This window comes from Orbicella faveolata, unplaced genomic scaffold (assembly GCF_042242905.1).
Source record: "Orbicella faveolata isolate gen_17 unplaced genomic scaffold, um_ofav_v1 contig_46, whole genome shotgun sequence".
NCBI classification, from domain to species: Eukaryota; Metazoa; Cnidaria; class Anthozoa; order Scleractinia; family Merulinidae; genus Orbicella; species Orbicella faveolata.
Window position 1 is genome coordinate 30438640 of NW_028301576.1, and position 26361 is coordinate 30465000.

At 39.1% G+C, this 26361-nt stretch overlaps 1 protein-coding gene across 7 annotated transcripts; it reads left to right on the plus strand.

Moving 5' to 3' along the window:
- Window positions 1–846: 846 nt before the first annotated feature.
- Window positions 847–16681, plus strand: LOC110059822 (uncharacterized). 7 transcript variants are annotated; one of them, XM_089277127.1, is made up of 5 exons: window positions 847–1487; window positions 2670–4690; window positions 6809–7441; window positions 9690–9740; window positions 11850–16681. In XM_089277127.1, exons 3-5 carry the CDS (start codon window positions 6832–6834, stop codon window positions 14042–14044), a joined length of 2856 nt encoding a protein of 951 aa, XP_089133253.1. In that variant the 5' UTR covers window positions 847–1487; window positions 2670–4690; window positions 6809–6831; the 3' UTR covers window positions 14045–16681. The 7 variants fall into 7 exon arrangements, with proteins under 7 accessions (XP_089133253.1, XP_089133254.1, XP_089133252.1 ...); XM_089277128.1 differs by having other exon boundaries at window positions 2670–4675; XM_089277126.1 differs by having other exon boundaries at window positions 2670–4660.
- Window positions 16682–26361: the final 9680 nt, after the last annotated feature.

Sequence of the window (26361 nt, forward strand, 5' to 3'; positions counted from 1 at the left end):
TTCTGTGAGGTCTCCTGTTTATATTTTGTGTCATTCAGTTTTGAGCTTGAGTTACCTCAAACTACACAAATCAAGAGAAGTGAAAATATTCTTATACAGAAAAAATGATATTTCAGTTAACTTTTAATCAGCTCCTAGGTTAGCGTTATTGGTTTTCGAACCACCCGACCCGGGGTTAAGATGGGGGGGGGGGGGGTGTTTCTACCTAAAATTCTGTAAAATATTCGAATTTTTGTTTGCACTGGAATTTGAATCTTAAGATATTGAAGTTTTATTTTGAGAAGCATTTCTCCCTGTAAATTCAAAGCTGGTTTTCTCAAAACGAGTTATTTTTACCTTTGAATAAAAAGATATCTTAAGAAGGATGTATGCTTTTAACCTCAAATTTTCAGGATTACTAGGTCTCTCTGGGTTAATTGATATGAGAGAGGTAATTTGGCATAGAATTCTTAGCATAGAAGTTATCAAATTAAAAATGTTCTACAATTTAAATAGATTGCGCAACTTTAGATGGTTGCCATAGCTCCGCATTTTCAAATTTTGCAAAATTTCTCATTTATATCAGTTGGTCATTTGTTTACTTTAGAATACAAGTAAAAAGACATTTTTTTTTTTAAAAAATTGCACATAAATATATTTTCTCAAGTGCATAGGGGACGTGCACAGCATGTGATAATTTGAGAGCCCGGTGTCAAGTTACAATAATTGACATAGCATTGAAATATACATTTTTGGAATTTGCAAGCAATTAGCGTTTCAGGGATATATTAGTTTGTTAGGGTTTTGATGAAAATCAGGGTTGTGATTTAACCAGGGTACTGGGAGGACCCTGGGAACGAGGTTGACTGCAGGCGGGGAGAGACGGGGTAGGTGCTTAGACAGTTGCTATGGAAACCGCTACCAGAGCGAGGCTCTTTGCACTGAGTCACACCGATAACAACCGGTGGAGTAAGAGGTGAGGAAAGGAAGGGAAAAAAAACGAGGGGGAGGGAGGGGCGAAAAAGCGCAAGAAAACCCGGCGAACGACAGCTACGCGTACAGAACAAATAGACGAACGTACCAGGCGAAACGACCCCCAACGGAGCTTATGGCGCGAGTGACGTTGAAACGAGCTGAGGCCTGGGTCTTGCTTCGCTAACATTAGCGTTAAATCGAGGCTGCCGAACGTTAGAGACTGGTACCGACCAGACAGTTCTCAGAATTCCATCTTCCAGGAAAAAACCTACGTTTTGATCGGTTATTCACGAAGTCGTCGAAGACTCGACAGGATTTGTGGAAATCAAGTTTTCTATTCTGTCTAGGTTAATCAACGAAACCATTGCTGTCAGAAATTTCTCGGATTCTGCTTCAAACCCGGATGCAAACACAATGTTTTAAACGATTGTGTTCGGTGGAAGCTTACATCATACATGTGTTGATTGACTTAAATTGCATCCTAAAGTAGATGAATCTGCTACTGCTGTGATCTTGGAACCTATAGTTGGCAGGTTTGTTTTGGATAACTTTTGCTGATGTTTTACTTTCTATTAAATGGGTTTTGTGTAGGCTGTACCAAAAACTGCAGATGGCAAAAGATGTTTATATAATTATGCATCGTTCAGTGCAAGCTGAGGATAAATACTATGTGTGTTTCATGTATCAAGAACTGACCGTTGACAGGCTAACCTGAGCGTTTTTCAAGCTAACGTGCACTATGCTGTAAGGCAGATTTAAACTAAAAAAGAACTACGCTAGGATGAATGTTTATAAATTAAACGTAAGCCTGGTTATTTTCATAGAAATATTGTAGACAAACGAACTTCTGTTGGCCGTCAGCTCGCTCAATTTGAAATTGAAACTTAGTTTTTATCTCTTGTTGATTTTGAGTCGGTGTTTATACAGGGTTCAGGCGAATTATCAAATTAAACTACTCACTTAGTTGACATTTTAAAACTCCTGATTTAGGCTTTGAGTTTTCTAACCAACGACTGTAATAGAGGGTGGCAAAGGGGGGTACCAATCACATATCACGCTGCGTTTTTCTATTAAATCATTGTTTTCACCAATCACGTGTCACGTAAAAAGAAGTAAGTACATTGCCAATTTTACTTTCTCGATCCTAAAAGCATCGTTAGAGGTAGAACTCTGCCGATTCAATCACAGAAACGTATTGGCAAATATTCCAAACATTACCCCCCAAAAATGACACTTATTGGCCACAATAAAAGTGTTGACCCGTTCTGGAGGCCGGGAGATTCGGTCTGTATCCAGCTGGCTCCTGAATAATCTGGGAGAGTTGGCACTGTCTGTCAACAGGCTCCCACTGAGTGGTGAAAAATAAAATAGGGCGAGCGAAGTGAACCTAGAGGGGTGAGATTTTCCCTTCTTCAGACCACTCTCGGCTATCTCCACCTGCCTGTTTTTTTCCTTCCTCCAAATATTTTAAACCTGTTTCGAGAATGTTGAGTAACTTTTCACTGAAATTGAACATGGTGATATGGCAAATTGCAGACTTTGGGTCGGGACACTGAGGGGGAAATTAAATAAGTGAAAAACAAAATTCGCTCTGACATGTAGCTTTCAAAAGGTGACTTGGACACTTGCAAAAATTTAACAATTCATATAATTTCAAAATTCTCGGTAAAGTGTGATAGCCAGCTCTATAAGCTTTAATTTGATATGGTGTTAAGGTATCTATAGTTTAAACTGGATGCGCTACATCACTTGGAGGTGAGACACCTCTAAAGGTATTTAGTAGTATTCTTCTAGTATACTTATTGCTAATGGAACTGCTGCAATCTGATTGGCTGAATTACTCATATACTATTAGCCATTATAGTTCACCGCTAAATTTTTTCCTATTCTTATTGGTTTAAATCGATCATGTGATGCGATAGTGTTCATCCACGGAGAGACACTATCAGCCCATAGTGCCATCCGTGGCAAATATTTGTTTTAAGAACATCAAATATCCGCAGGGAAACTATCAGCCAATAGTTCCTCGATAGAAATACTCTAGTGCTTAATTAGAGTGCAGTGGCCCCAGTTGTCTATGAAATAGCGATGTTTTTTTTGTTTTCCCGAAGTTTTGGAGGAAAGTTTAGATCCAAATGGATAATTAAATTCCTAAGAAGACTATAGGAAGGACACTAACGTTTTTTTGTGTAGATAACTGCAAATTTCCAATGACGATTCAGTCTGTGTGATTTTGTTAAAGCATGTTAAAGCTTAATAATACAAAGAAAAATAATTGGAAACCAATTATCTGCATTAATTTCAGTTAGGATTCTACTAAAACTATTAGATTATTCGCTCTCAATTTCTGTGAGCTGATGGTTGATTCTGCCTACAGTCTCATCAACTATCACCTCGTAATCTAATTGTTACATGGTAACCTGAAGACTCTATTCACTATTTACTTTGAATGACTGGTATCCTTCTAGTTCAAAGAATGTTCGCTTATCATGGAAATCTAATTGGTAAATCATGCATCACATGCTTGTAAAATAGCAAATCATGGATCACGTTATGATGTTGGGTCCTGTGTCATGTGGCTAATTTGGTCTCAATCAGGCCTCACACTGCTAATTTTAGAGCCATCACACGTAATGTGAAAACTCTTTGCTACCCTCTAATAGGGTAATAGACCAACAGTTGGTCGTGATATTTGTTCATTTGCTGTTCTCTTTTCCTTCTAAATTCAGTTTTCAACTTATTTAGCACTCAGTACCATAATATTAGTAGGAGCAACAGGGTTGAGTGAAGCTGTTTGGCAGTAGTCTAACTAATGCTTAGGAGATCATATGTCTGCATGTATTCCGTTGTTAAATTTCGTCGTGTAGAATTTGACGCTTCTGAAATTTGCCATTATTTTGATGTTTGTTTTTTGTGGTTTGTTGCTCTTGAGAGATATTCTAAGGTGTCACTTTCGCTATTCTAGGCAGAACTACAAGCTAGGTGTTTCAGGGTGTTCTTTGGCTCCATTGCAGGATTTACCTCAAGCACCCCCGTGTCCACCATGGGCTGCACAGTTGCGGCAAAACCATCCATTTTGGTTTGCTACTGGTCTTGCTAGCCTCTTTTTTTTTCTAAGAAAAAATTATTTATTTCATACACAACAAGTTACAAAACACTATTTACATGTAAACTATACTACTAATAAAGTAATACTTATATTGTTAACAATATGGTACTAAAACAGCTTAAAGAAATATGAAACTACTTAGAATACGATATTACTAACAAAACAATACCTATACTACTGAGAACAATACTAATACTACCATACAATACAATTACTGACATATTGATAAATTTAAGTCACAAATAGATACCAACAATATTTGTATTTGCACAGCTGTCCTCCAATAGTTTTTTGAAAGAGTTGGACCATTTTTCAGTAAAAGAAAGTAGTTTATTTGTCGTAATCACAATGTATTTTTCTAATTCAATTTTTTTTTTAGTATGGCTCGTCACATAGTCTTTCCTTCTCAATGAAGGAAAGATTGCATGATGAGCCATAAGGACTTCTATGTAGGATGCCACTGGCCTACCTAACAGATTCTTCATTTTCTTTAGCATTGTACTTTCCAAAGGTACACAGATGGCCTATTCCAGGCTCACAGTCAGTGGGTGGGCGACAAGCGGGGTCTGGGAGAGAAAAGGAGAGGACCAGGAATAGGCTAGTACAAAGATGGTAGCAAAATGAACTGTATGCACGTGTGATGTACATTATATTTACTCGTAATATGTTAAAATTGACCTGTGATACCCGAAAATAATGTATGCATTTTATTTGATGCATCATTTTTGTGATGTCTGAACTGAATGTTCACGCTCTATCAATATTTTATCGCTCAACTAACACAGATGCATGGTAGACTTTTTAATTTGATATTTGGTGGAAAGCATCCCTGTATGATTGGTGTGAACACCACAAATTTGTGTTTGATAATTTCTCAGTCATGTAAGTTGATTAAAGCCTACTAGAGTTTCAGGGTGAAGAAACATAGACTAAAGTAGTTGTAGTTAAAAAGCCTCCAGTGCAGGCGTTGTTTTGGATCGAAACGCTAGATAAATCGAGTTTTCGATGCCACCATCTTGGATTGTAATTGGATGCTTGACCGGTAGAGGATTGGTGCAGAGGCGGGGTAGGGGTGGGGGGTGGGGCACTTGAGATATTTTTGAAAAAATGAAATATTTTTCCTTCCCCTCCCCCTCCCCCCTTGCCCATTTCTTCCACCTGACGCCTACTCCCTCGGTAAATATTTCCTCGCCCCAGTTAGCCTGCAGAACAGGTGGGCCAGAGAGCGAAGCGCGACCACGAGCGCGAAGCGCAAGGCAAAAAAATTTCGTCTCGCGCTTCGCACTCATGGTCGCGTTCCGCGCCCGTGTATCACGTCTCGCTCACTGCCTCGCTAATCTGCCTGTCCTACAGGCTACGCCCCAATCCCCCACAGTTACCAAATCCAAGATGGCGGCCTAATATGAAAATGTGCACTCGCGCGCCCAAAATACGTCTGCACTGCAGGCTAGTAGTTAAATGTTTGTCTTTTGCAAGGCTTTTTCATTTCGTCAAAAACTGATAAAAAGCCCTGTAAGCTGTATGCCAAACCGAGAAACTTGCATTGTGCATACATCTGATTTTAAGGCTCACTAAACCACCTCGTCAAGTCAACCCATGTCCCAGAAACAGACGGTCTATCTTGTAGCTACACAATGGGGCTCACAGTAACAACACCTTCCCACATTATGGACCTACTATGGTACTTGCCCACTCCATTATCTCCTCAAGTAGAAGCCGTATCACCTAACTGTAAATTTCTCCATCATTAACTGCGATACCATAACGTTTCGACAAAGGTCTTGGTTTTAGTAGCCTTGCAAATGGACAGGTTTGACGAGTTAATCACGACAAATATGATAACGCATACGCAATTTGAATTTAAAGGTACAATATATTTCTTGTTTTAATTTTTGAATGAGTTCTAGTCACTTCATGCTACAGAAACCAGAGATGGGCACCGGCCTGATGGGCGTCTAGGCTCAGACTTTACCTTTTATACCTATCCAATATATAGAGAAAAAAATGGTTAGACTTGTTGATAAAGTGTTTGTCCTTAGAGTAAGTATTCTCTGAAGAAATTCTTTCCGGTGATAAAATGGTGACTGAGACCCGGACTGAGAGCTGACTGAGGCGCCATTGTGTTTGGTACCTAGGTAGACGTCATCAACAACCGCCGCCCCAGACTCCCTAAAACGCGGTCGTGTAACACTTCAGGCGCGACTTTGAAAGGGCATAGAAAATCGAGGATTCAACCAAATTCAAAAATTTTTTCGCCCAAATGCTTCGAATAACAAGTGGATTCGTTTTAGCGAAAAAACATTTTTGGGGTTAGGTGCACTTTAACTGGTCTTGTCTAACTTTCCATCTAATTTGATTTTAGGAATGAAAAACGTTTTAGAGTTATTCTTTTATGAGGACAAAAGGCAAATAAAAGCGGGGGAGGTTTTTTAGTTACAATTTGAGACATTTTTCAAGAGAAATAAACAGTGAAACTCAAGCTTCTCTCGTTCCTTGCTCGTGGATCGACGGTCTAAGGTATTTTTAATTATGAGGAAACAATTCGGAAAAATAGACAGCTGGGAACACCATGCATGTAATATTTCATCAAATGTTCTTAGTGATTCATTTCTCTCCATAGTTAAATAGAAGACTTGTGGCGGTCGAAATTTCATGCAAAAACTTAAGTATTATGTTTGGGTTCCAACCCTGTCGATATTGTTAAATATTCATTAATTTTGTTCCATTGTAATTTCTGTACCCCAGAGATTTGGAAGCCAACTTTCTTTATGGCTGCACCAACAGTAACATCAACTAAAGAGACAACAAATTATGCGCGGTTGTGTCGTCTTCTTATCGATGTTGGATCAGACGCCCTGAGACACATTTTTGATGGCATTCACCCACCGGCAAAGCTTTCCTCAGTTTTGGCTAGTGCCACTGTTCGTAAAAATCTACTAGCACTTAGCAAGAAAAGAGTCCTTAACCCAAAACAGTGGAGCATACTGTACCCGTCTGCCACTGCAATGGTGTCATCAAAGCAGTTTGACATCACTCTTTTGAGTGTTCTTTTGAGAAACATTTGTGGGTTAAGTCCTCCTACAACAACTAGCTCGTGGGACAAACTTCCTCCTGTAACAGACATCAGTCCTGAAGCAGACATGGTTCGCGTAAAGTATTTTCGAAACACCGTGTATGGTCATGCAGAACACGCCTCTGTTGATGATGTAACGTTTAATAACCAATGGACGGACATCCGGGACGCACTCGTGAGATTGGGAGGACCAAGTTATGGAGTTGCTATTGACAAATTGAAGACTGAGGGTATGGATCCTGTAGCTGAAGAAGATTATAAAGATCTACTGAAACAGTTAAAGAAAGATGATGATGACGTCAAGGGTAAGATTGAAGAATTAGTATAGGAAATCGATCTGTTCGAGAAATAATAAGGGATTAATTGTACGCGTGAACAGATCGGACTTTTTAGTAATTTCCACGAGTGGCTGCTGCAGCCACGAGTGGAAATTAGAAAAAGTCCGATCTGTTCACGCGTACAATTAATCCCTTATTGTTTCGAGAAAAAAGATCGATTTTCTGTTAATAATACGGCAACCGTAAGTACAAGCTTTTATCTGACGTCTTTTCGTTATAGAGGGTTGCTAAAATGAAGCCACGCTGTGATTGAATATTTTAGTTTTGTAACATTGTTTTCTCAACACTTTTCGCCAAAGTTCTCCATAAAATAATTTCTTTTTTTCGCAAACGAGCCACAAAGACGAGCATGTCCCAAGTCTGCAACATGAAGTTGAATATTATTGGCTTGAGAGCTGTCAAAACTCTGAGCGCGTGAGCGACATAATAAATGACCTACAGGAAAGGAAGTGCACGTCGAAACGGTAAAAGCGTTATTTTACCGACAAAACTCGCATGAAAACGTATTTTTGGTGTTTTTGCTTAGTGCTGCTTCTTCATAAGAAGCTTTTTGTTTGTCTGAGACGGAAAACCTAGAAGTTTTGTCCGACTCCATTGCTCAAATGTGACCGATACAATTAAAATTAATTTTAATTGTTCAGCTATCGATACAACTTGGGATAAATTGGTCCGCTTCCAACCAATCAGAAGCGAGTATTTACGGTAGCATTATTATAAGATAAGAAATTTGACGGTGATTCTTAACTATTGTATTTGAACTGTAGTCTTCAGTGATCTTTACTTAAGGTTTTTTTGGTTCATGATACATGTGTATGTTATATTACGTTCTGTTACCTGCTAGGGTTTTAAAAAAGTAAACTAGAAATTAACGTAAATCTAAATGGTCGTGTGTAAACTCGCGAGAACACGGGACGAATGGAGAAGTGACAAGGGCAGAAAACACGTTTACATCTGATCAAAAGCTCGAGAGACTTTCATCGCGAAATTCAACGAGGAAGTTGTGAAAACACAAATAGAAAACGTGCAAAATAGATATAAACACAAGAGAAAATAGCACGAAAACGAAAATATGTCCGAATTTGATCGGCGCAACCTTAAAAATTCTTTGTACTAAAAATTCACATTTGTGAAAGCGGATAACGTCATTAAGCACGAACAAACCATGTTCAAGGCGCTATTTTGGTGCCAGAGCTGGAGAGGTATAAAATGTAACAGCTCCTAAAATTTAAGTTATTTAAATTTAAGTTATATTAAGGTGGCCGAACACAGTTTTCGCGCGCGCTTTTGCTGATGCGATTCAGCGCGCGCACAAGGATTACAAAAAACAAACATGCCGTCAATAGAGCGATCATTTTATTTACTCAACACCCGCACAATCTGTGCTATTTTTCTCTATAATTGAACGCAGTGTATTGATGGTTTTAACCTTTTATTACAAAGATATGTTAGAAAAGGTAACGATGCAAAAAACCCAGCAATTCTCAGCTTTTTCTTTGTTACCGAAAGAACCCAGTTAAATGCAGCGCATGCGCAGTAAGTAAAAAAAAATTGCGATCGAATGAAAACTTGCTTTCTCGGAAATACGTCTTTTTCTCGAGAACCACTCATTAGAATTCACGAAATTTGGCACGAAAATACTTTAGGAAATAAGTAACTGGAGTATTGAAAAAAACTGAACTTTAACAAAGGAAATTCTAGATATTTCAGTAAACCTTCAACAAGGGATAATTAAAGATCTCTCTGTTAAATTATTATCAAAATGGTGTTAACGTGTGAGTATCGTTACAAGCTTGCTACATGCAAATTATAAAGAAAATCTAATGACTAGATTTTATACAAATAAACTAAACCGATTTTAAAGGCCTGTTTGTATTTGCTCATGTTGCCATGGCAACGACACATCACGTCAGCTTAACTATCAAAAAACCAAAGTTTATGTTGTTACCTTGCCTACTGCCATTTTTGGCGACCGAGGGATCAAGGGTTTTAGAGAAAAAGGTGAATGAAACACAGGTATCAAAAACTGTGTTCAGCCACCTTAACTTGAACAATATGCTACCGTTATGTCGCACAGTAAGTATGAGGTTTAAATCCATTATAAGACTTGTTCAACTAGATGAAATTTTGCATTTCAATCCTTGCATTGCAATTTACTTTTTTCTGTAAGAGGTTTCTGCCCATGACGATTGAATCACGACTTACATCTTTTTTGCAGATAAACTAGATGAGATGTCCAAGAAGCTCGATGATTTGGCAAAAGAGAAAGGTTAGATTTCTAAAGCAATAATTTTCCTATCAGAATGGATCGCCTTTGACCCCTTGGGTTTCCATCCATCCACCCATCTATCCAATCAGGCGGGTGAACGGGTGGGCTATCAGTCACCCACCTTCCTTCCCCCCCCCCGCCCCCAAACTCCCTGATTATAAATAAATCTTATTTCAATTTTATACAAGGGCAATGCATAGTTATAGTATTAGTAATTAACCGCGCGGCCATGGGCCGAGCGCGGTTCATGTTCTACCCTTGGTTTATTATTTTTTTTTATTTTTTTTTATTTTTTTTTTGTCGGAGACCAGACGCAGATCTCCACTCGGCCAACTTTGAATTACGCAGTCTGTAATGTTTACTCGCCAAACCTTGTTTCTTCAGGGTCAACAACAATCTCAGATTACAAAATCACGCCGAACCTACACGTTGCAAAAAAAATCTCTTCAAAACCCTGACATCGAAGCGATATATCACTTTAGCGTTAATAGTTTCCACACATCGGCAGAAGGTAAATCTATTCCTTAACAATCCAGCTTTATCGTGCTAAAATTTCAGCGAAATCGAACAAAACCAGAATTAATTAGAATTTTTTGTGACCTCACTCCCCAGACTTGACCTAACTAAGGGAGCCACGGTCGCCCATAGCAACCGAAAAACACGAACATAACAAAGCCGACGTTTCGGCCAAAAAACTCCAGAATTATCGCCTGAGAGCTTAAACTTGAATGGGAACATCTTTTTCAAACTTTGTTAAACTCATTTAGACGAAAGAATGGCCTCGGCGGGCTACAAAAATGATTAAGAGAAAAAACAGAACAAGACAGCAGAACAAACCGATAATATTTCACCGCGTGGCTTTCGGCACGAAAACGAAAATACAGCTTACTTCTGGATAAATTCAGCCTTAGAAGTCACCAACTGGTCCCATATTACTTTCTGTATCCTTACAAATGTCCTGACTTCCATCTCCGAAAGATTTTGCCCCAATTTTGAGCAAATAAACATTTCGTCGACAGCGACCGCCATTACGGTTGCTTGCATACTAAATTAGCTAACTTGACAAAATTCTCCCGAGGGGGGAGGATGTGAGGAAAAGAGCTGAAAAATGGTTTGTAATTGGCTAATGATGAGATCTTCCCACTGTCCAAATTTGGTGAGAATCGAAAGTAACGCCAATTTTCTGTCACGTTTTCAATCTGTAGCCACTAGAGTGACCAAAGTCGATACATCGGTCGGGATCTCTCTCCTCCGCAGAGGCTCTGACAGGTTTTAGGTGGGGAGAGTCCGCTGTACGTAGTGAGTGCAGGCGTAATAAAATGGCGAGAGTGGATCCCGTTCTTTTGCGCCTGCACCCACCTTGCCCAGCGGATTTTTACAACGAAAGCCCCATTGGGAACCTCTGCGGAGGAGAGAGGGTCGGGATAGTTTCATTATTAAATTACATGACTTGTGTGACTACTTTGCTAGCCCTTTACTCGTGGAAAACACCAATCAAATTTAATCATGTCTTTAAAGAAAGAAAGCTGTTGTTAATAGTGTTATTATCGTGTGGTTCATATCGTTCATGCCCATACATATCCCGAAGAAAGTTCTAGATTAGGACCATTACGTCATCGGAGATTTGTCAACGGCTACCACTGATGGTGCAATAATACAGTTTGTGTTGATCAAGTGATATGATGTCTACAGTAAGAAAAGAATCATCAATGACTGCTTTGAAATGTGCACTACGTTCCGACGGTAGTGCTAAGCAAACAGTTAAATTTTAAAAGCGCGGTTATAAGATCTAAAAGATCTTCTTGTTTTTATTAGTTGCGCTTATATTGCATGGCTTTGTTCGAAACCGTTCTGAACTGTCTGTCTTTCTCTGGCGGCAGTCCGTGCCTCCTATTTTCTATTAAATTTCTACCGTTTTTATGAATAATGTTTGAAAATACGGTGTCGGATCTTAATTAGTGGAAATATTATTGGCAGTTAGGGCGTCCAAATCGTTGCTCTCTGTAGTAATTAAAGGGTGAAGCAGGCTGTAATACTTTCTTTCTGATCGCCATCACCTCATAGGAAAATAATTGAACTTTTTTTCTTAACACTCAATTCATTCAAAAGAGGCCTCAAGAGTGCAGCGATCTCGGGACGACAGTGAACTCAAAAGTGAGTTACCAGACGAGCCCGCCAATATACATGGCCATGTAACGGAGGTCAACGACATTGTTCAAGCCCTCTCAGACAACAGCAGCAAGGCAGTTGCAGCAGTCCTTGTCAGTGGAATTTCAGGAATTGGAAAAACTACTGTTGCGATTCAAGCTTGTCATCAGCTAGCAAGCAAGCATGGCAGCATCGTCAAGTTTTGTTCTTTGAGATTTGTTCAGTCGGGTGAAGAGAGTGGTGATCATGAGGAGAGTAAAGGGGAAAGAGAGCTGAGGGAGATTTTGAACGTGTGTGTACCAGGTCATCAACAGACCAATGAGAACCCCAGACATGTCTTACTTAACTGGTGCAGGCGACTTGAACATGAGCTAATACTTGCTCTTGACAATGCAGAAGATGCAATGGAAGAGGATGTTAGAGACTCTTTTATTGAATTGTTAAAAGAGATGAAGAAGTGCTCACAGTCCAAACTCAAGTTCCTGATCACTTCAAGACGTTCAGACATTGGTCGTGCCACGGGTTTGAACGTCAAGGCTATCAAACTAGGCCCCTTGGATTTAGAGGACAGCATTGAAGTTCTCAAGACTGACGCTAAATTGGAATCTAAATCTGAGGACCTGCGTGATAACTTGCAACAGATAGCCGAACTCTGTGAGCATATCCCATTGGCACTTCAACTAGCGGGTCATCTCCTTTCATCAGAGTCTGAATATACTGTTGAAGAACTTATTCAACAGCTACAAAACAACCCTACAAAAACACTTGGGTGTGAACGAATGATGGAAATAGCTTTTGAAAAACTAGACGAGTCGTTGCAATCAGCTTTAGTTTGCCTTTCTGTGTTCGTTAGATCTTTTGACAGGAATGCAGCAAAAACATTATTAGGCATTGACTATGCTGAATACTTAATGAAGTTGAAAGAAAGGTGTCTGATACAGAAACGGGATGACCGATACCTCATTCACTTATTGATTAGAAGTTACGCAAGACAAATTGGAAGAAAGAAGCTTCCCCACATTCTGGCGCATGGCCAACAGGCATTTCTTGAGTACTTTTTGTCTCTGATTTTAAGTAATGCCAAGGCATATTGGGGAAAAGATACATGTAAAGACTCTTTTGATCTGTTTAATGCAGAAAGGCTTAATTACGAGTCCGCACTTAGGGATTTCAGCAACAGGAAAATCAGGAACTGTAAACAACTGGAAGATGTTGTCAATGACTGTCGGCTGGTGGCACCTTACATAGGAACGTGCGTTCCTATTAATCTTTATGAAGACTTCTTGAAAGGTCTTCAACATTTTGCCAAACTTCAAGAGAAAGTAATCCACAGAGTGGAAATTTTGTGCCTTCGTTACCACGAAGGAAGGAAACGTGGTGGTGCCAGGAAGGAGTTGCAAGAGAAAGCAATTAAATTGCATGACGAAAATAGCGACCTTTTTGAACAAAACGGTTTGTCTGAGGTATTTTATGCCAGCCATTTTGCTAGATACCTCTTACAAGATTGTAATCGAGGAGAGGAAGGACAACCTGTTTTGAAAAAGGCACTTTCAGTTTATGAAAACGAAAAAGCTGAAAGTTTTGAAAAGGAAAATCCTGAATCTACATACGATGTGGCAAGAATTCAGGGGCAAATGGGGCATAACGCAAAAACACAGGGAAGAACCGAGGAGGCTTGTGAAAACTATTTAGAAGCTTTAAATCTTCTAAAGGACGGTTACGGCAATCACATTTTGACTGCGTTTGCACACAAAGATGTGGCAGATTCGTATTTGTACGTTCATCAATATTCTAAGGCGGAAGAAAACTACCAGAAAGCAATGGGAATTTTGGAAGAGATGCAAAAAGCGGACCACAGAGAAGCAATTCCAGTCTTTAAAAACTGGGGAATCTGCTTTGAAAAGTCTTGTAAGTTTGACCAATCCCGCGAAAAGTACGAGAAGGGAAGTGACATTGCTGAAAACACTATTGAGGGTAATCACAAATGGAAGGTTTGGATCAAAACCTACTTGGCATTGCTTCTTTACACAAGATACCCAGAGGACGTTAGTACAGCTAACAGAATTGCCAGGGAAGTTCTTCAAATGGGAAAAGAACTTAAATTGAAGGACTGGCCGATGAAGAAAGAACTTGAGGAAATGTGTAAAACTCATTAGACAATTTGAGATGAGATTTAAAAATTTCGATGATTTTTGTACTATTTTCTAGTTTTTCTGTAGTGCTACCTTCTTTTAGTAATCATTTAAATACGTAGCAGTAGAATCTTGTGTAACGGCCACTCGTTGATGGGGCTGCCTCATCATTATGGCCACTTCAATTACTTAAACAAAGTAAGAGATCAGCCAGTAACTGTTTCTAATCGACCTTCCGGTTCTTCTCCAATTCGAAAATAAGCTTTGCTATAAAATACTACAAAGGGAATGTCATTAGAATACATAGCCTGTAGTCTCTAAGGAGAAAGCTTGAAACCAGAATGGTCGACGTCCTACACAGAGCAGTTTATTGGGACCTTTACCGTTCCTCATTTTTACAGTTATCGTTTTATTTAGTGTAGTTTGAGAGTTAAGGACAATGGGAAATCCTCATCAGGAAGACAAAAGGTGGCCGCGGCCGCTCAGTAGAGGTAGCCGGTTAAAAAGGGTTTTATTCACAGTATTTCCTGACAATAATCTCGGGACTTTGATAACTAGCTGCTCAATGAGGGATGGCCGCTTAACACTGGTTCGACTGTATAACTTATTATGGCCAGTACGGTTACATCGACAAAAAATAGGTAGTTGCAACTAAGGCAAGGTCAAGAAATGCTGTCGATGGACAGTGTTATAGAATTCACTGAACGATTGAATAAATTTCATTGATTATTACACATTGAACTCACTATCTCTTTTCTGATTGGCCGAAAGCGTACAGTGAATTTTCGAAATCAGCGCCTGTGACGTCATCTAGCTGCAGATTATACAATATTCATGTCAAGGACACTCAAGGTCACGGGTAATCATGTCATATATGACCGCGGTGCATGATTTCTAAGAGTAATCATGTCAAGTTCGCGCGCTTTGTGTTGCTTGCCGTCAGTGAAGAAGCAAAAACATGACTTGCATTCTTTTTTTCGTTCAATGTATAATAAAACACTTCTTAGATTCGGTTTTTGTGATATCCAGAATAATCAAGGTCTCGGTAAGGGTGATAAGCCCCTCCTCGACTTTGATTCTTCTGTATATCACAAAAACCTCATCCAATAATTGTTTAAAATCAGAGCTTTTTGTTGAGACGAACAGCAAAATGTATTTTCTGACTTCAAAGACTGCTAGAAATGCTGCATGGAGCAATTTCATTCGGACTTCAGATTTAGTCTCACTGTTTTTTGTAGTTGTCTGCGTTTTATTGTATTTTGGCGTCATTTTAGAATCGTCTTAAAGACAATATTTAATGTTGTATTTAGGTTAGGTGTTATTTGATCCGTGGTGGCAATGCTCACTGTCACGTTAATCAAATCTTTACCATAGGGTTGTATGTTGCACTGATGTATCGCGAGTAGTAAGTAGGAAGAACCTTATGAGTTTTGAGTTAGTTATAGGTTAGCCTCGTTTTTGGACGCCTTGGTTTTTTAGTAACAAGCTTCGTCTTAGTCTTATTTGCTTCTATATCGTTTTTCTTTCTGGCTAAAAATGTTTTGAAATGAATTTTATTTTAAGCATCTGAGACTTACTTTTCACGTCGTATTTGAGTCGCGTGAAATATAATTCCAGTCACAGAAAACTCACAGTGTCCACAGAAATGGCAAAGTAGAACTAGTTGATAACATGGTGTATTGGCCCAGCTGCTAACGACAAAAATTGTTCAGTTTTTGATAAAAGCATGAAACTTTGCAAGATTACTTGCATCCACGTGAAGAACATTTTTCAGTTAGCTACCGGAGCTTCGTGCTGCGCATGTCCAAAATCACATCTTCATGAAAACGAAGCTCAGATAAATAATCGTATTTTGAGTGTAGGTTCTATATATAAATACTCTTTTGACGTTGAATCGTGGTTGTGTCGGCATGCGCACTATTTTCAATCATGTGACCTTAATCTCGTGACCCGTCACGTCACTCGCGAAAGGTCCAGCTCTTAAAGAATAAATTTGGGGGGGGGGGGGAGGGGGGAGTATGACAATGCCACATTACTTAGCTCACCAAGAGAAACATTTCAAGGTTAGGGACCAGCCTTGGTTAGCTGCTGGACCTTTGTGCTGAGTTTGTTCCAAAGCACGACCGACAACGACGACGACCGAAAACGAGGCTAAGATAAATAACCGAATTTTGCAGTGTAGTTTATATACGTATTTCAACACACGATATTTTAAGGAGATAATTTTACCAGGCCATTATTGCTCGTGAGATTTTGACGTTTTTAGATTACTCTTATAAAGTCTTAAGACAAACCCGAAATCGTAATAAATATTGGATTTCAGCATAGGCGATACAAATTAACGCGTATTCATAAACAGAGACGCCAAATTCTTATTTTTGATGCCCTTTAATCAAACATCTTTCAAAATTAATTAGTTGCATCCCAGTACTCTCTGAATCAGTTTCTCGCGTAGAGCAACATGTACGTTTGTCATATTTAAGCTGCAGAGATTCCGCTATTTACTCATGTCTGATATTTCTCTAATCCGTTCATTCGCTTAATATCTTATGCTATTTTGCGGTAGGCCAATAGATAAATGTTTTTCAGAGGCGACACCCACAGTCTGAATTTCAGTTGAGAAATAAAATGTCACTTTTCAGTGGTTTTTCACGTTCTAAATGTGTTTTTTCTCGACTCTGGGAATAGATCGTAACACAATGACTATGTTTGAGCTATTTTGTGGTTTATCAACCCTTTTTTTTTCCTTTTCAATGTTTTCCCACACGAGGTGTAAAACGGAATTTGTTCTGTCATATCTCAGACACGCGCGTGTGGTATTTGAAAGGACAAACATGGTTAACGCTGAGGACAGCAACGGGCATTATAGATCATGATGCATACGACAAGAACGAGCAAAAGTCTTGTTTTTTAAGAAAACAGAAGGTTTTCCGGGAAATCACGCGGAAATGTCAGATCTCGAAGTTATCTGCAGATGGTACCAAACCAAATATTAGAAAGTTGTTTCCAGCCACTGGATGTCATTTCCCTTTCTTTGTTTACGAAATAATATTGTGTGACATTTTGTAATTTTATGCACGATGAGTTGCTCACTTTTTATTTGTATAACTCACCACTACTCACTTTAAAACCTTGGCAATCGATCTTTTTACACCTTTATTGTTGGGAAAAACTTAATTTTGAGCTCTGCAAACACGGTACTCACTTTTCATTGTTAAGAATTGTTTTAAAGTCAACTCTTCCACACTGAATCACGTGAGAACTGTTGTATTCATTGCCAGCGTGCTGTGATATGACTTTTGTGAAATAATTTCGAAAAAGCACCATAAATTTCGTGTTGAAAAATGTTTTCGCTGGTTTTCTTAGTTGATACTTTGAGGAAATTGAATTTACACTGTCTTTCTTCGCCGCTGAGTACCGTGCGATGACCAGTAAACGCTGACGTCTCTACCCAAAGAGTATAGCGCCTCAGTATCTTCGTACACACTGATACGCACTGTAATAACTGTTAAGGTGATCACTAAGATTGATTTAAATACCAAATTTTCCATTTAAATACTTGAAGTATCTGCACAACTGTACATTACAATGTAAACAATTCGTTACGTATCCAAATCAAGCGACGCCATTATCACTGCCATCACATACAAAAGTTTCTATGTTGTTTGAGATCAACACGTTTCCCGGTGGGTCCAAAACCATTGAAAAATAGGGAAAAGCCGTGTAAAAGCTTTTAGAAATGCCTTTCCAATCTCAGATGTTTACATTCTCGGGTCCTAAATGCACTTATCAAGGCTAAAAGACATCTTAATTGTGCATTTTTCCATGAGACGTGAAAATCAGACAATCGTGGACAAAAGTCCTTGGGACACTTACGTAATTTAACGAATTACCCGTGTTTTACTACTGAAGTTTTAAAAACGCGTAACTGTCCCCCCCCCCCCCCCAATAAAATGTTGAAAATCAAAAGAAATTGCAGGTAGTAGTTTTCAGCATTGTAGGGGGGTTGAGGGACGAGGTTAGGCAGGTGAAGTTGTATTTGCGTCTGGCATGTGGGCAAAAGCGCTAAAAGTGTAATTTTGTCCCAAAACTTTTGTCCATGATTGTACATGTATTTAAAACATCTTTATTTACAGTTACCACCACAGTTGCACAAGCCTGTGCAAGTCAAACTTGCCTTTTAACATTTACAACAACCTGTGCTTGCAGTCTTGTACATGCCGCAGATGAGTTCATAGCACGTGTCTTTCATCTACGGCAGTGTCATCCACTCTGGAGTCAAGGACTTGTCATCATGTTGTCATTCTCATTCAGAGGGGTTTGGACGAACTGGTTGCGTTATAAGAGTTTGAGCCCAAACGTGCCCACCTTGGTGCACTGAACGCTTGGTGTGTTGTAGGAGTGCTGTAGGAATGTTTTCCAGGGTCATAGACTTCTTAAAACTGGTTGGAGTCGGAAGAATCAGAACGTTTCCACTCCTCCCGATTCCGTTTACGACTCCGTCGCTTATGATCCAGTGAAGACTAGATTGTCAGAGTTGGAAGCTTTCAATAACTATAAAATTTTTCAAGTCTCGCATTATTGCTCGAATGTTCAGCGGAAATCATCTTAAATTCCTGGTCGTCAAATGAAAACAGGGGTGCTTACCATTTACAAAAACCATCCGGTTGGAAATTTCTGGCATAAACATTAAACAATTAAATGCGACGTTGTGGGAGAAGGAATCGCTATAAAGTATATCCACATCAGTTAGAGAGACTTAAAAAAGCAGAAAAATAGCATCACCTCAAATCACAGCCCATATTTTCTGAAGCTTCCCTAACGGAATGGCGCGAACCATTTGATTTTCCAACTGGAATTTCCGGTTTTCCCATGTAAATGGTAAGTACCCCAGGCTACTGCTGGTTTTTCTATAATTTTCCAAAATTACTGTGCAACGGCGAATTTTCTCATAAAAACTCTTCACTGGCATGGACTTTGACACTGCGATATATCTGTCTCTACTGACCTCGGTTGTTGATGAAAAATTGTGATTTTACCAATAGTTAGCTAGTGAAATCGTTTATTTAAGGTATATACATCGAAGTGACGGCGTTGAACGCACTCATAATCTTAGATTACTACTAGTTTGAGCCTTGTTTCAGTCTGTTTTTTGTCTTTAGGTGTTGGAGCGCAATTGAAGTCACCCCCTCCTCTTATCACCTCTAATCTAGTATCTGGTGTTAACAAGAATCATCACACTTTTTGCTTTGGTTGGATCCATGGCTGTAAAAGATATTTCCTCCACATTCCGACCGCAAAATGTTTATAGATTGTTCCGTACTAAAGGTTTCCTGGAGAAAATAGCAGTGAGCGGTCTGCCTATGAAGCCAGTTAAAGATTTTCCTAAATTTAAAAGAATTATTTAAACCTCTTACATAAAAGGAAAACCCATACACCCTGTACAAAAAAATAACAACACGATAACACCTATTGTGTAAGAACGCTTCTAAGTGAGTGTTGTGGTTAGCCGGTGTATGCAAATTCGGCTCTACTTAGGTTGCTCTTTTTTGTTGATAAAGTGGACTATAGATTAAGAATTAATAGAGAAAAACGAGAAACGAAGCTTTAAGATTAAAGCATAGTTCCAAGAAGCAGAAATAAACTTACGTTTTGTTCCGGAATGGTCCCACAGGAAAATTCTTCTTCACCCACGATAAGAAGTCGATCAATAACTTTGGATTCAAATCCGAGTTCTCTGGCATTTTTTATTGTTTTGATCAAAGAGCGACGTTCCTGTTGAATGGTTTTAGTGTTGCCCTGCATTTTGTCCTGTCTTGCATGATATAGGTATCTCAATAGGTTGTGGAATTTTTTTAGATCTTTTTTCCTTGACCACTGACCAAACCTCTGTCCTCGCAACGGACATATCTTGCAAAAATTAACTGCGCTTTACCAATTGCGGTCTTTCCCACTCTGTGAACAGCATGGAATCTGGCATTAGTGGCATCTATTTCCAGAGCAATGCGTTTATTATGAACAACGTTTGAATATTCACCACTAAATAGCCACAACCTTTCTTCCATTTTCCTCTGCGTGGCTTGAATCAATCATATCACAGACAAAATTAATTAATGGTGAAACTAAACCTACAACAAATCTCGTAATAAGCAAAAAACAAGCCTCTTTAAAATGGAGAGATAGATGAGGCAGGTCGCTCAAAATCAGTACAAAAACCATTAACAACAATGCTATGAAAGAAATCAGTTTCTTATCGTCTTTAAAATCTCTCAACAGCAAAGGAGTTGTTTTCGTCGAAGCTTCTGTAGTGATGCCCTCTAACACGCCATCTGTGTTATTCCTCAAAGCCGCGGAAAGAAGGAAAACCACAAATGCTGCATGCACAACACACATCAGTCTAACGGCCTTCAGAGAGATAATCTCTTGAGACCCACAACTGTACACCATATCATTATGGAGCCAATGATTCCCATAGAAACCGCGCCTGTTATTTTAACTTTCGAGGACAGTTCTTGGTTTTGATATGCCATGTAATGATCAAAATAGATTATCATAATCGCAGTTACTACTCCTAATTACTACTACTAATACTCTGAAGACATTGCACGATTCTGGGCGTTGAACATCAAATCCATTCCACGATTCTACAGTATCCATAACAAGAATTGTCGCTTGACAGGCCACTTGCCAAATCGCTAACATTCTGCTTCTTTCAGTTGAAGAAGTGTGTTCTCCGTTTTGTCTTTGAAGCAGGTCCGCAACATTCGCATGTTGTAGAACACTTCGGCCAAATCAACAGCTGCCAAAACCGAATGTGTCAAGTTCATGTTGTATCTGTTCGATAATGAAGCACGCAAACACTTGTTCAAAGAACTATTTTCTTCTTGCACAAATCCATAATACACCTCTTACCCCCCAAAAATTTGCATAGGCATTGTTTTAGATTTCTCTTGGGACACCTTCATGTCCCAGGAGAAATTGCAAACAATGACTATGAAAAATTTTGGGGGGTAAAAAAGGTGTATTATGAGATTTTTGCAAGTAGAGAATAAACAAAATTCTGTGACGTCACAGTTTTGAAACTTATCGCAACCAGTCTCCCGTATTAAAACTATTTTGCGATACATTCTATGTTGTCCAGTTTTCGATAGATATCTCTATCCAACCAATAAAAAATTAATTTCATTTTTCAGTTCGTGCTTTGTAATTTCTGGAAAAACATACAAAGAGAGGAAACATACATAAAGAAGCCTAAGCCGTGTATTACACTGTGATAAAGCACGACGGGCATTTGAGAACACGAGGGAATTGTAGAAAACACGAACCGCAGGCGAGTGTTATCTACATTTCTGGAGTGTTCTCAAATGAATGTTTTATCACAGTGTAATACAGGCAGGGCTTAGGCTTCTTCGTTTTCTTTATGATATAGAGGTAATGTGGCGAAAAACAATAAAACACGCTTTTTCTATGTTTTATTCTCTGTTTTATAAAATAACTGAGCTACTACGCGCGCTCTCATTGGTCGATAGGTGTGTTTAGATGAGAGTATGTAAACACGGTTGTTTTAGACTCGGGCGTATTTTTGAGAATAATTTTATACAAGCAATAGAGAGTTTTTCCGTGTTTACATTGTCTCATCTAAACACTCGGACAGTTGCGAGAATTCTCGAAAGTTATGTAAATCGTCGACTACGTCTCGGGTTTGCATAATTGTCTCGAATTTCCCAAACCTCCTCGTGTTGAGATGAGGCTATGTAAACACGGAAAAAGTGCTCTATTGCTTAAATAAAACAGCAGATACTACGCACGCTGTGATTGGTCAATAGAGTTGCTAAACCTTTGTTCTGTTGTACCGGTAAACCACTGTTCTCGATCTATGGCAGCTCTACGCGGGAACTAGAGAACTCGGAACTGTAACGATACAAATGTAATAAACAGTTTTGCCTTGCTGAGATATCAATAACACGAATATCTTTTTATTTAACTTATACATGGAAATTTGCAAGGAAACTGAACTGACCAGAGGATGGTCGTCATATAAAGCTCTATCTTTTTTTCCCACGGCAAAAGTTTTACGCCAACTTGTTTTAAATCCTTTTTTCTTTGCCTTCCACGGCCTGTCACCTGGGCCTGACTGATCAGTTTGGGTTGTCAAAAAAGCAGGGGAAAGATTTCTTTCTATCAGAAATTTTGAGTATATAACACGATAAATAACACGATAAATAAATTTGGTTACCATAAGCTTAGCTTTCAAGGAATAGTTTTCATTTAGCAAATACAGAGAAACACGGACTTCATAGCCTTCAGCATAAGTAAATAAATTCCGAATAAATTTCGGAAGCAGCGTTTCTGTAACTAGCCTTTCTTTCATTCGCAAACTTTGGAAAGTTATCGTTAAACACTGCGTTTAATCACTTCGCCAAGCACATGAAGTCTGGACTACTTGTATACTTTTCGTACAGCCTTTTACTTTCGTGATGACCGATCCACCTACGAATCTCAGCATTTCCCCCTCAGAATACTTTTGAGTTAATTAATATTATCATATGACCCGTACGGCCCCGCGCGCAATTTCCTTGGAAAACCATAAGAAAAAAGGTCCCGTATGAGGGCCGTACGCGTCGAAGTGATAGGGCCGGAAAAACACGTACGGCCCTACTAGAAATGCGTACGGCCCTACTAGAAACTCGATGCGAGTTAATGACAAAACAATTTTGTCGCTGCAAAATTTTGTTCTTTTCAAAATGAGAGATGAAAGTGAACATTCTGAGAGCGAAGTTTACTATCCAGGCGAACTGTCCGATGCAGAACTACTTCAGTCGCCAACTCACTCCGAAAGAACAGAAAGAAAGTCCACAGTCCTCACAACTGAAGAAGTTCACAGCTTTCTCAGAAGCCAACAACAAGCAAACGGGCGGTCAAGAAAACAACTTTTCCGAATGAATTGTCCGATAATTAACCTTTGGAATAAGCTAACAGTCTTGAGGCGAAACTTCTTTCAGTGGAAAGCATCAAAGAATTCATCGTAGGTCAAAAGCAAGAAAACCGGCAAGTCGCGAAGAAAACAAAGTATGATATAAATTTTTTCTTCGAGTTTCCAGAGTTGGGAGAAGAGAAATCACAAACATACCTTGTGCACAGTAGGATATATTGCTCTGCAGTTTCTACATCAGTGTTGTTTGAAGAAACAAAACTGAGTACGAACACAAGTTCATTACCGTACAGTTCATCCAGATAATAAAACTCGCTTGAATTTCCACTACATAGCAAAGCCAGCAAAGTCAGCAAACCCAGGTACTGTTTGCGGGAGCTAACATCGGCGTCATTAATATTCAGTTGCTGGTTCTTCCTTGTTCAAGAGAATCCAAGAGGTAGACAAATAGCTTGAAACGACGCCGACATTTTCTTAAGTCTTCAGATGAAGAAGATTTGTGAACAATTTCACTGAAGCGTGAAGCGAACTTTTGTCACTCGTTAAGTTTTTGATGGTTTTGACATATCTTTGACAGCTTTATGTCAACTTTCTGTTGGTTTTTTGGCATGAATTGTAATTGTAGACTTACATTGCAAAACAAATATGAGAAAATGAGTCGTGTTTTTCGATGAATTGTGAGTTTCTTGTTCCACGCGAAGAAATAAACGACAATGAGTTTTCATGGTAGAATCTTTTCTGTAGTTTTTCCGCACGGCCGTCTGATGTTATGTAATCGCGTCCTATTTAGGTTCAACCGTTAAATGGTCATATGATAAAATGCTTATTGACTGAGTAAGGTCGGGCCGGACGGGAAAATATTTGTCTCTCGGTCAGGACGCACGGACCTCGAGCCAAATATTTTCCCGTCCGGCCCTCCCACTCAGTCAATAAGTACATATACTTTTTGCCTTTCGCCGATACATATAATCTTAACCTTTCATTTCTTAAAACTTTCTTAGCGTGAAATGTTTTCGTCGCTTTGCTCTGCGGATTTCGTGTTCGGCGCGGAGTCTGTGCTTTCATTCTTTCAGTCGCTGTGATTGGTTTGTCGCGTCATCTCATGAATTTGATGAGAATAAGCAACTTGATCACGAAAGTACAATAAGTTTTCCTCTCATTGACAGACTTTTTCCACAGTTATTTCATAAAAGCGATAGACCACTCTTTCTATGGGTTTACCGGCGGGATAAACCACTTGGGATGTTGGGAGAACACTCGAAAAGCTTGTAAATCACGAGCCGTTAGGCGAGTGATTTACAAGCTTTTCTCGTGTTTTCCCAACATCTCGCGTGGTTTATTGCGCCAGTAAACCCATAGAAAGACTGAATCTTTGTGTACAATATTTGCCTCATTACCATAAGCGATACAGTTTCTGATGGAGCCACAAAGAGATTAATACTGACTATTGAAAGGGCACAACACGATTAACTGTCCCAAGGAATTCGAGCGCGATGTATTGAATACTTTTGTGCGACGCGGGTTAAAAGCTCAAAATTTTACAAAGAATGTATGAGCTCATTAGCGCTTTTGCCACACAGAAATTTTGATGTTTTTGAAAGCCAATTTCTCCTCGAATGTTACACCCAAAGAGCCAAAAATTTCACCACTTACTAAGTTTCACAAGCTCTTTAAGTTTTTGTAGTAAAATCGTGTCTAGCATGATGCCTTCTTACGGGCAAAGTCGTATGTTAATGAGGAAAAATTTAAACAATGACGTCAGCAAAGATTCGCCTATATATAACATGGACAATTGGTCCGTAACAGACTTATTGAAGCTAGCACGCAAGTTGGACCGATAACGAGACGTTTTTATCATTTGTGTTTCAACATGAATTTGATATATTTGGTTTTGGCAGCTGTCGATTTGGCCGGAGTGTTCTTCAACATACGAATGTTGCGGACCTGCTTCAAAGACAAAACGAAGAACACATTTCTTCAAAGAAGCAGAATGTTAGCGATTTGGCAAGTGGCTTGTCAAGCGACAATTCTTGTTATGGATGCTGTAGAATCGTGGAATGGATTTGATGTTCAACGCCCAGAATCGTGCAATGTCTTGAGAGTATTGTCGCTTTCTATGATGCTTATTCAGGCCTGCAACATAAATGTGATTATGATCATCTATTTTGATCATTACATGGCATATCAAAACCAAGAATTATTGTCTTCGAAAGTCAAGATAGCAGTTGCAGTATCTATGGGAATCATTGGCTCCCTAATAACATGGTGGTATTGTTGTGGGTCTCAAGAGATTCTCTCTCGGATGGCCGTCAGAGTGACGGGTGTTGTTTCTGCAGTATTTCCAGTCTTCCTATCTTCTTCTACTTTGAGGAATAACATTGATGGACCGTCAGAAGGCATCACTACAGAAGCTTCGATGAAAACATGTCCTTTGCTGTTGAGAGTTTTTAAAGACAACAAGAAACTGATTTCTTTTATAGCTTTGTTGTTAACGGCTTTTGTACTGATTTTGATCGACCTGCCTCATCTATCTCTCCATTTTAAGGAGGCTTGTTTTTTGCTTATTACGAGGTTTGTCGTAGGTTTCGTTTTACCATTAATTGTCTGTGATGTGATTGATTCAAGCCACGCAGAAGAAAATGGAAGAAAAGTTGTGGCTATTTAGTGGTGAATATTCAAACGTTGTACATGATAAACGCATTGCTTTAGTTGTTTGAGAACATAAGTGAAAAATAATTTTGTCTACTTTCGATTCTCCCTCGATTGATAATTATAAATGATTTCAACAAATGTCGGTACAATATACTACACGATACTAAACTGAGCGGCGAATTAAAGTAAGGATGTTTGTTTACATTTACATAACAGCAGTTGCCTTTGTGTGCAGACAGTTTCTCAAAATAATTCAACCGGTAACAAGAATAAACGTTTCGCTTGCTATTTCTTTTGGCTCATAGCACAGACTGTTATGAGCTAAAAGAGATAACAAGCGAAGCTCATAGTACAGGCTGTTGTTGGTGATATAACGGGATAATGGCGGGATAATGTCTCAAGACATTCTCTGTCGGATGGCCGTCAGAGTGATGGGTGTTGTTTCTGTAGTATTTCCAGTCTTCCTATCTTCCTCTACTTTGAGGAATAACATTGATGGACCTTTAGAAGGCATCACTACAGAAGCTTCGAGGAAAACATGCCCTTTGCTGTTGAGCGTTTTTAAAGACGAAAACAAACTGATTTCTTTCATAGCTTTGTTGTTCATGAATTTTGTACTGATTTTGAGCGACGTGCCAGGTATATCCCTCCATTTTAAGGAGACTTGTTGTTTTCTTATTATGAGATTCACCGTAGGTTTCATTTTACCATTAATTGTCATTGATATGATTGATTCAAGCCATGCCGTGGAAAATGG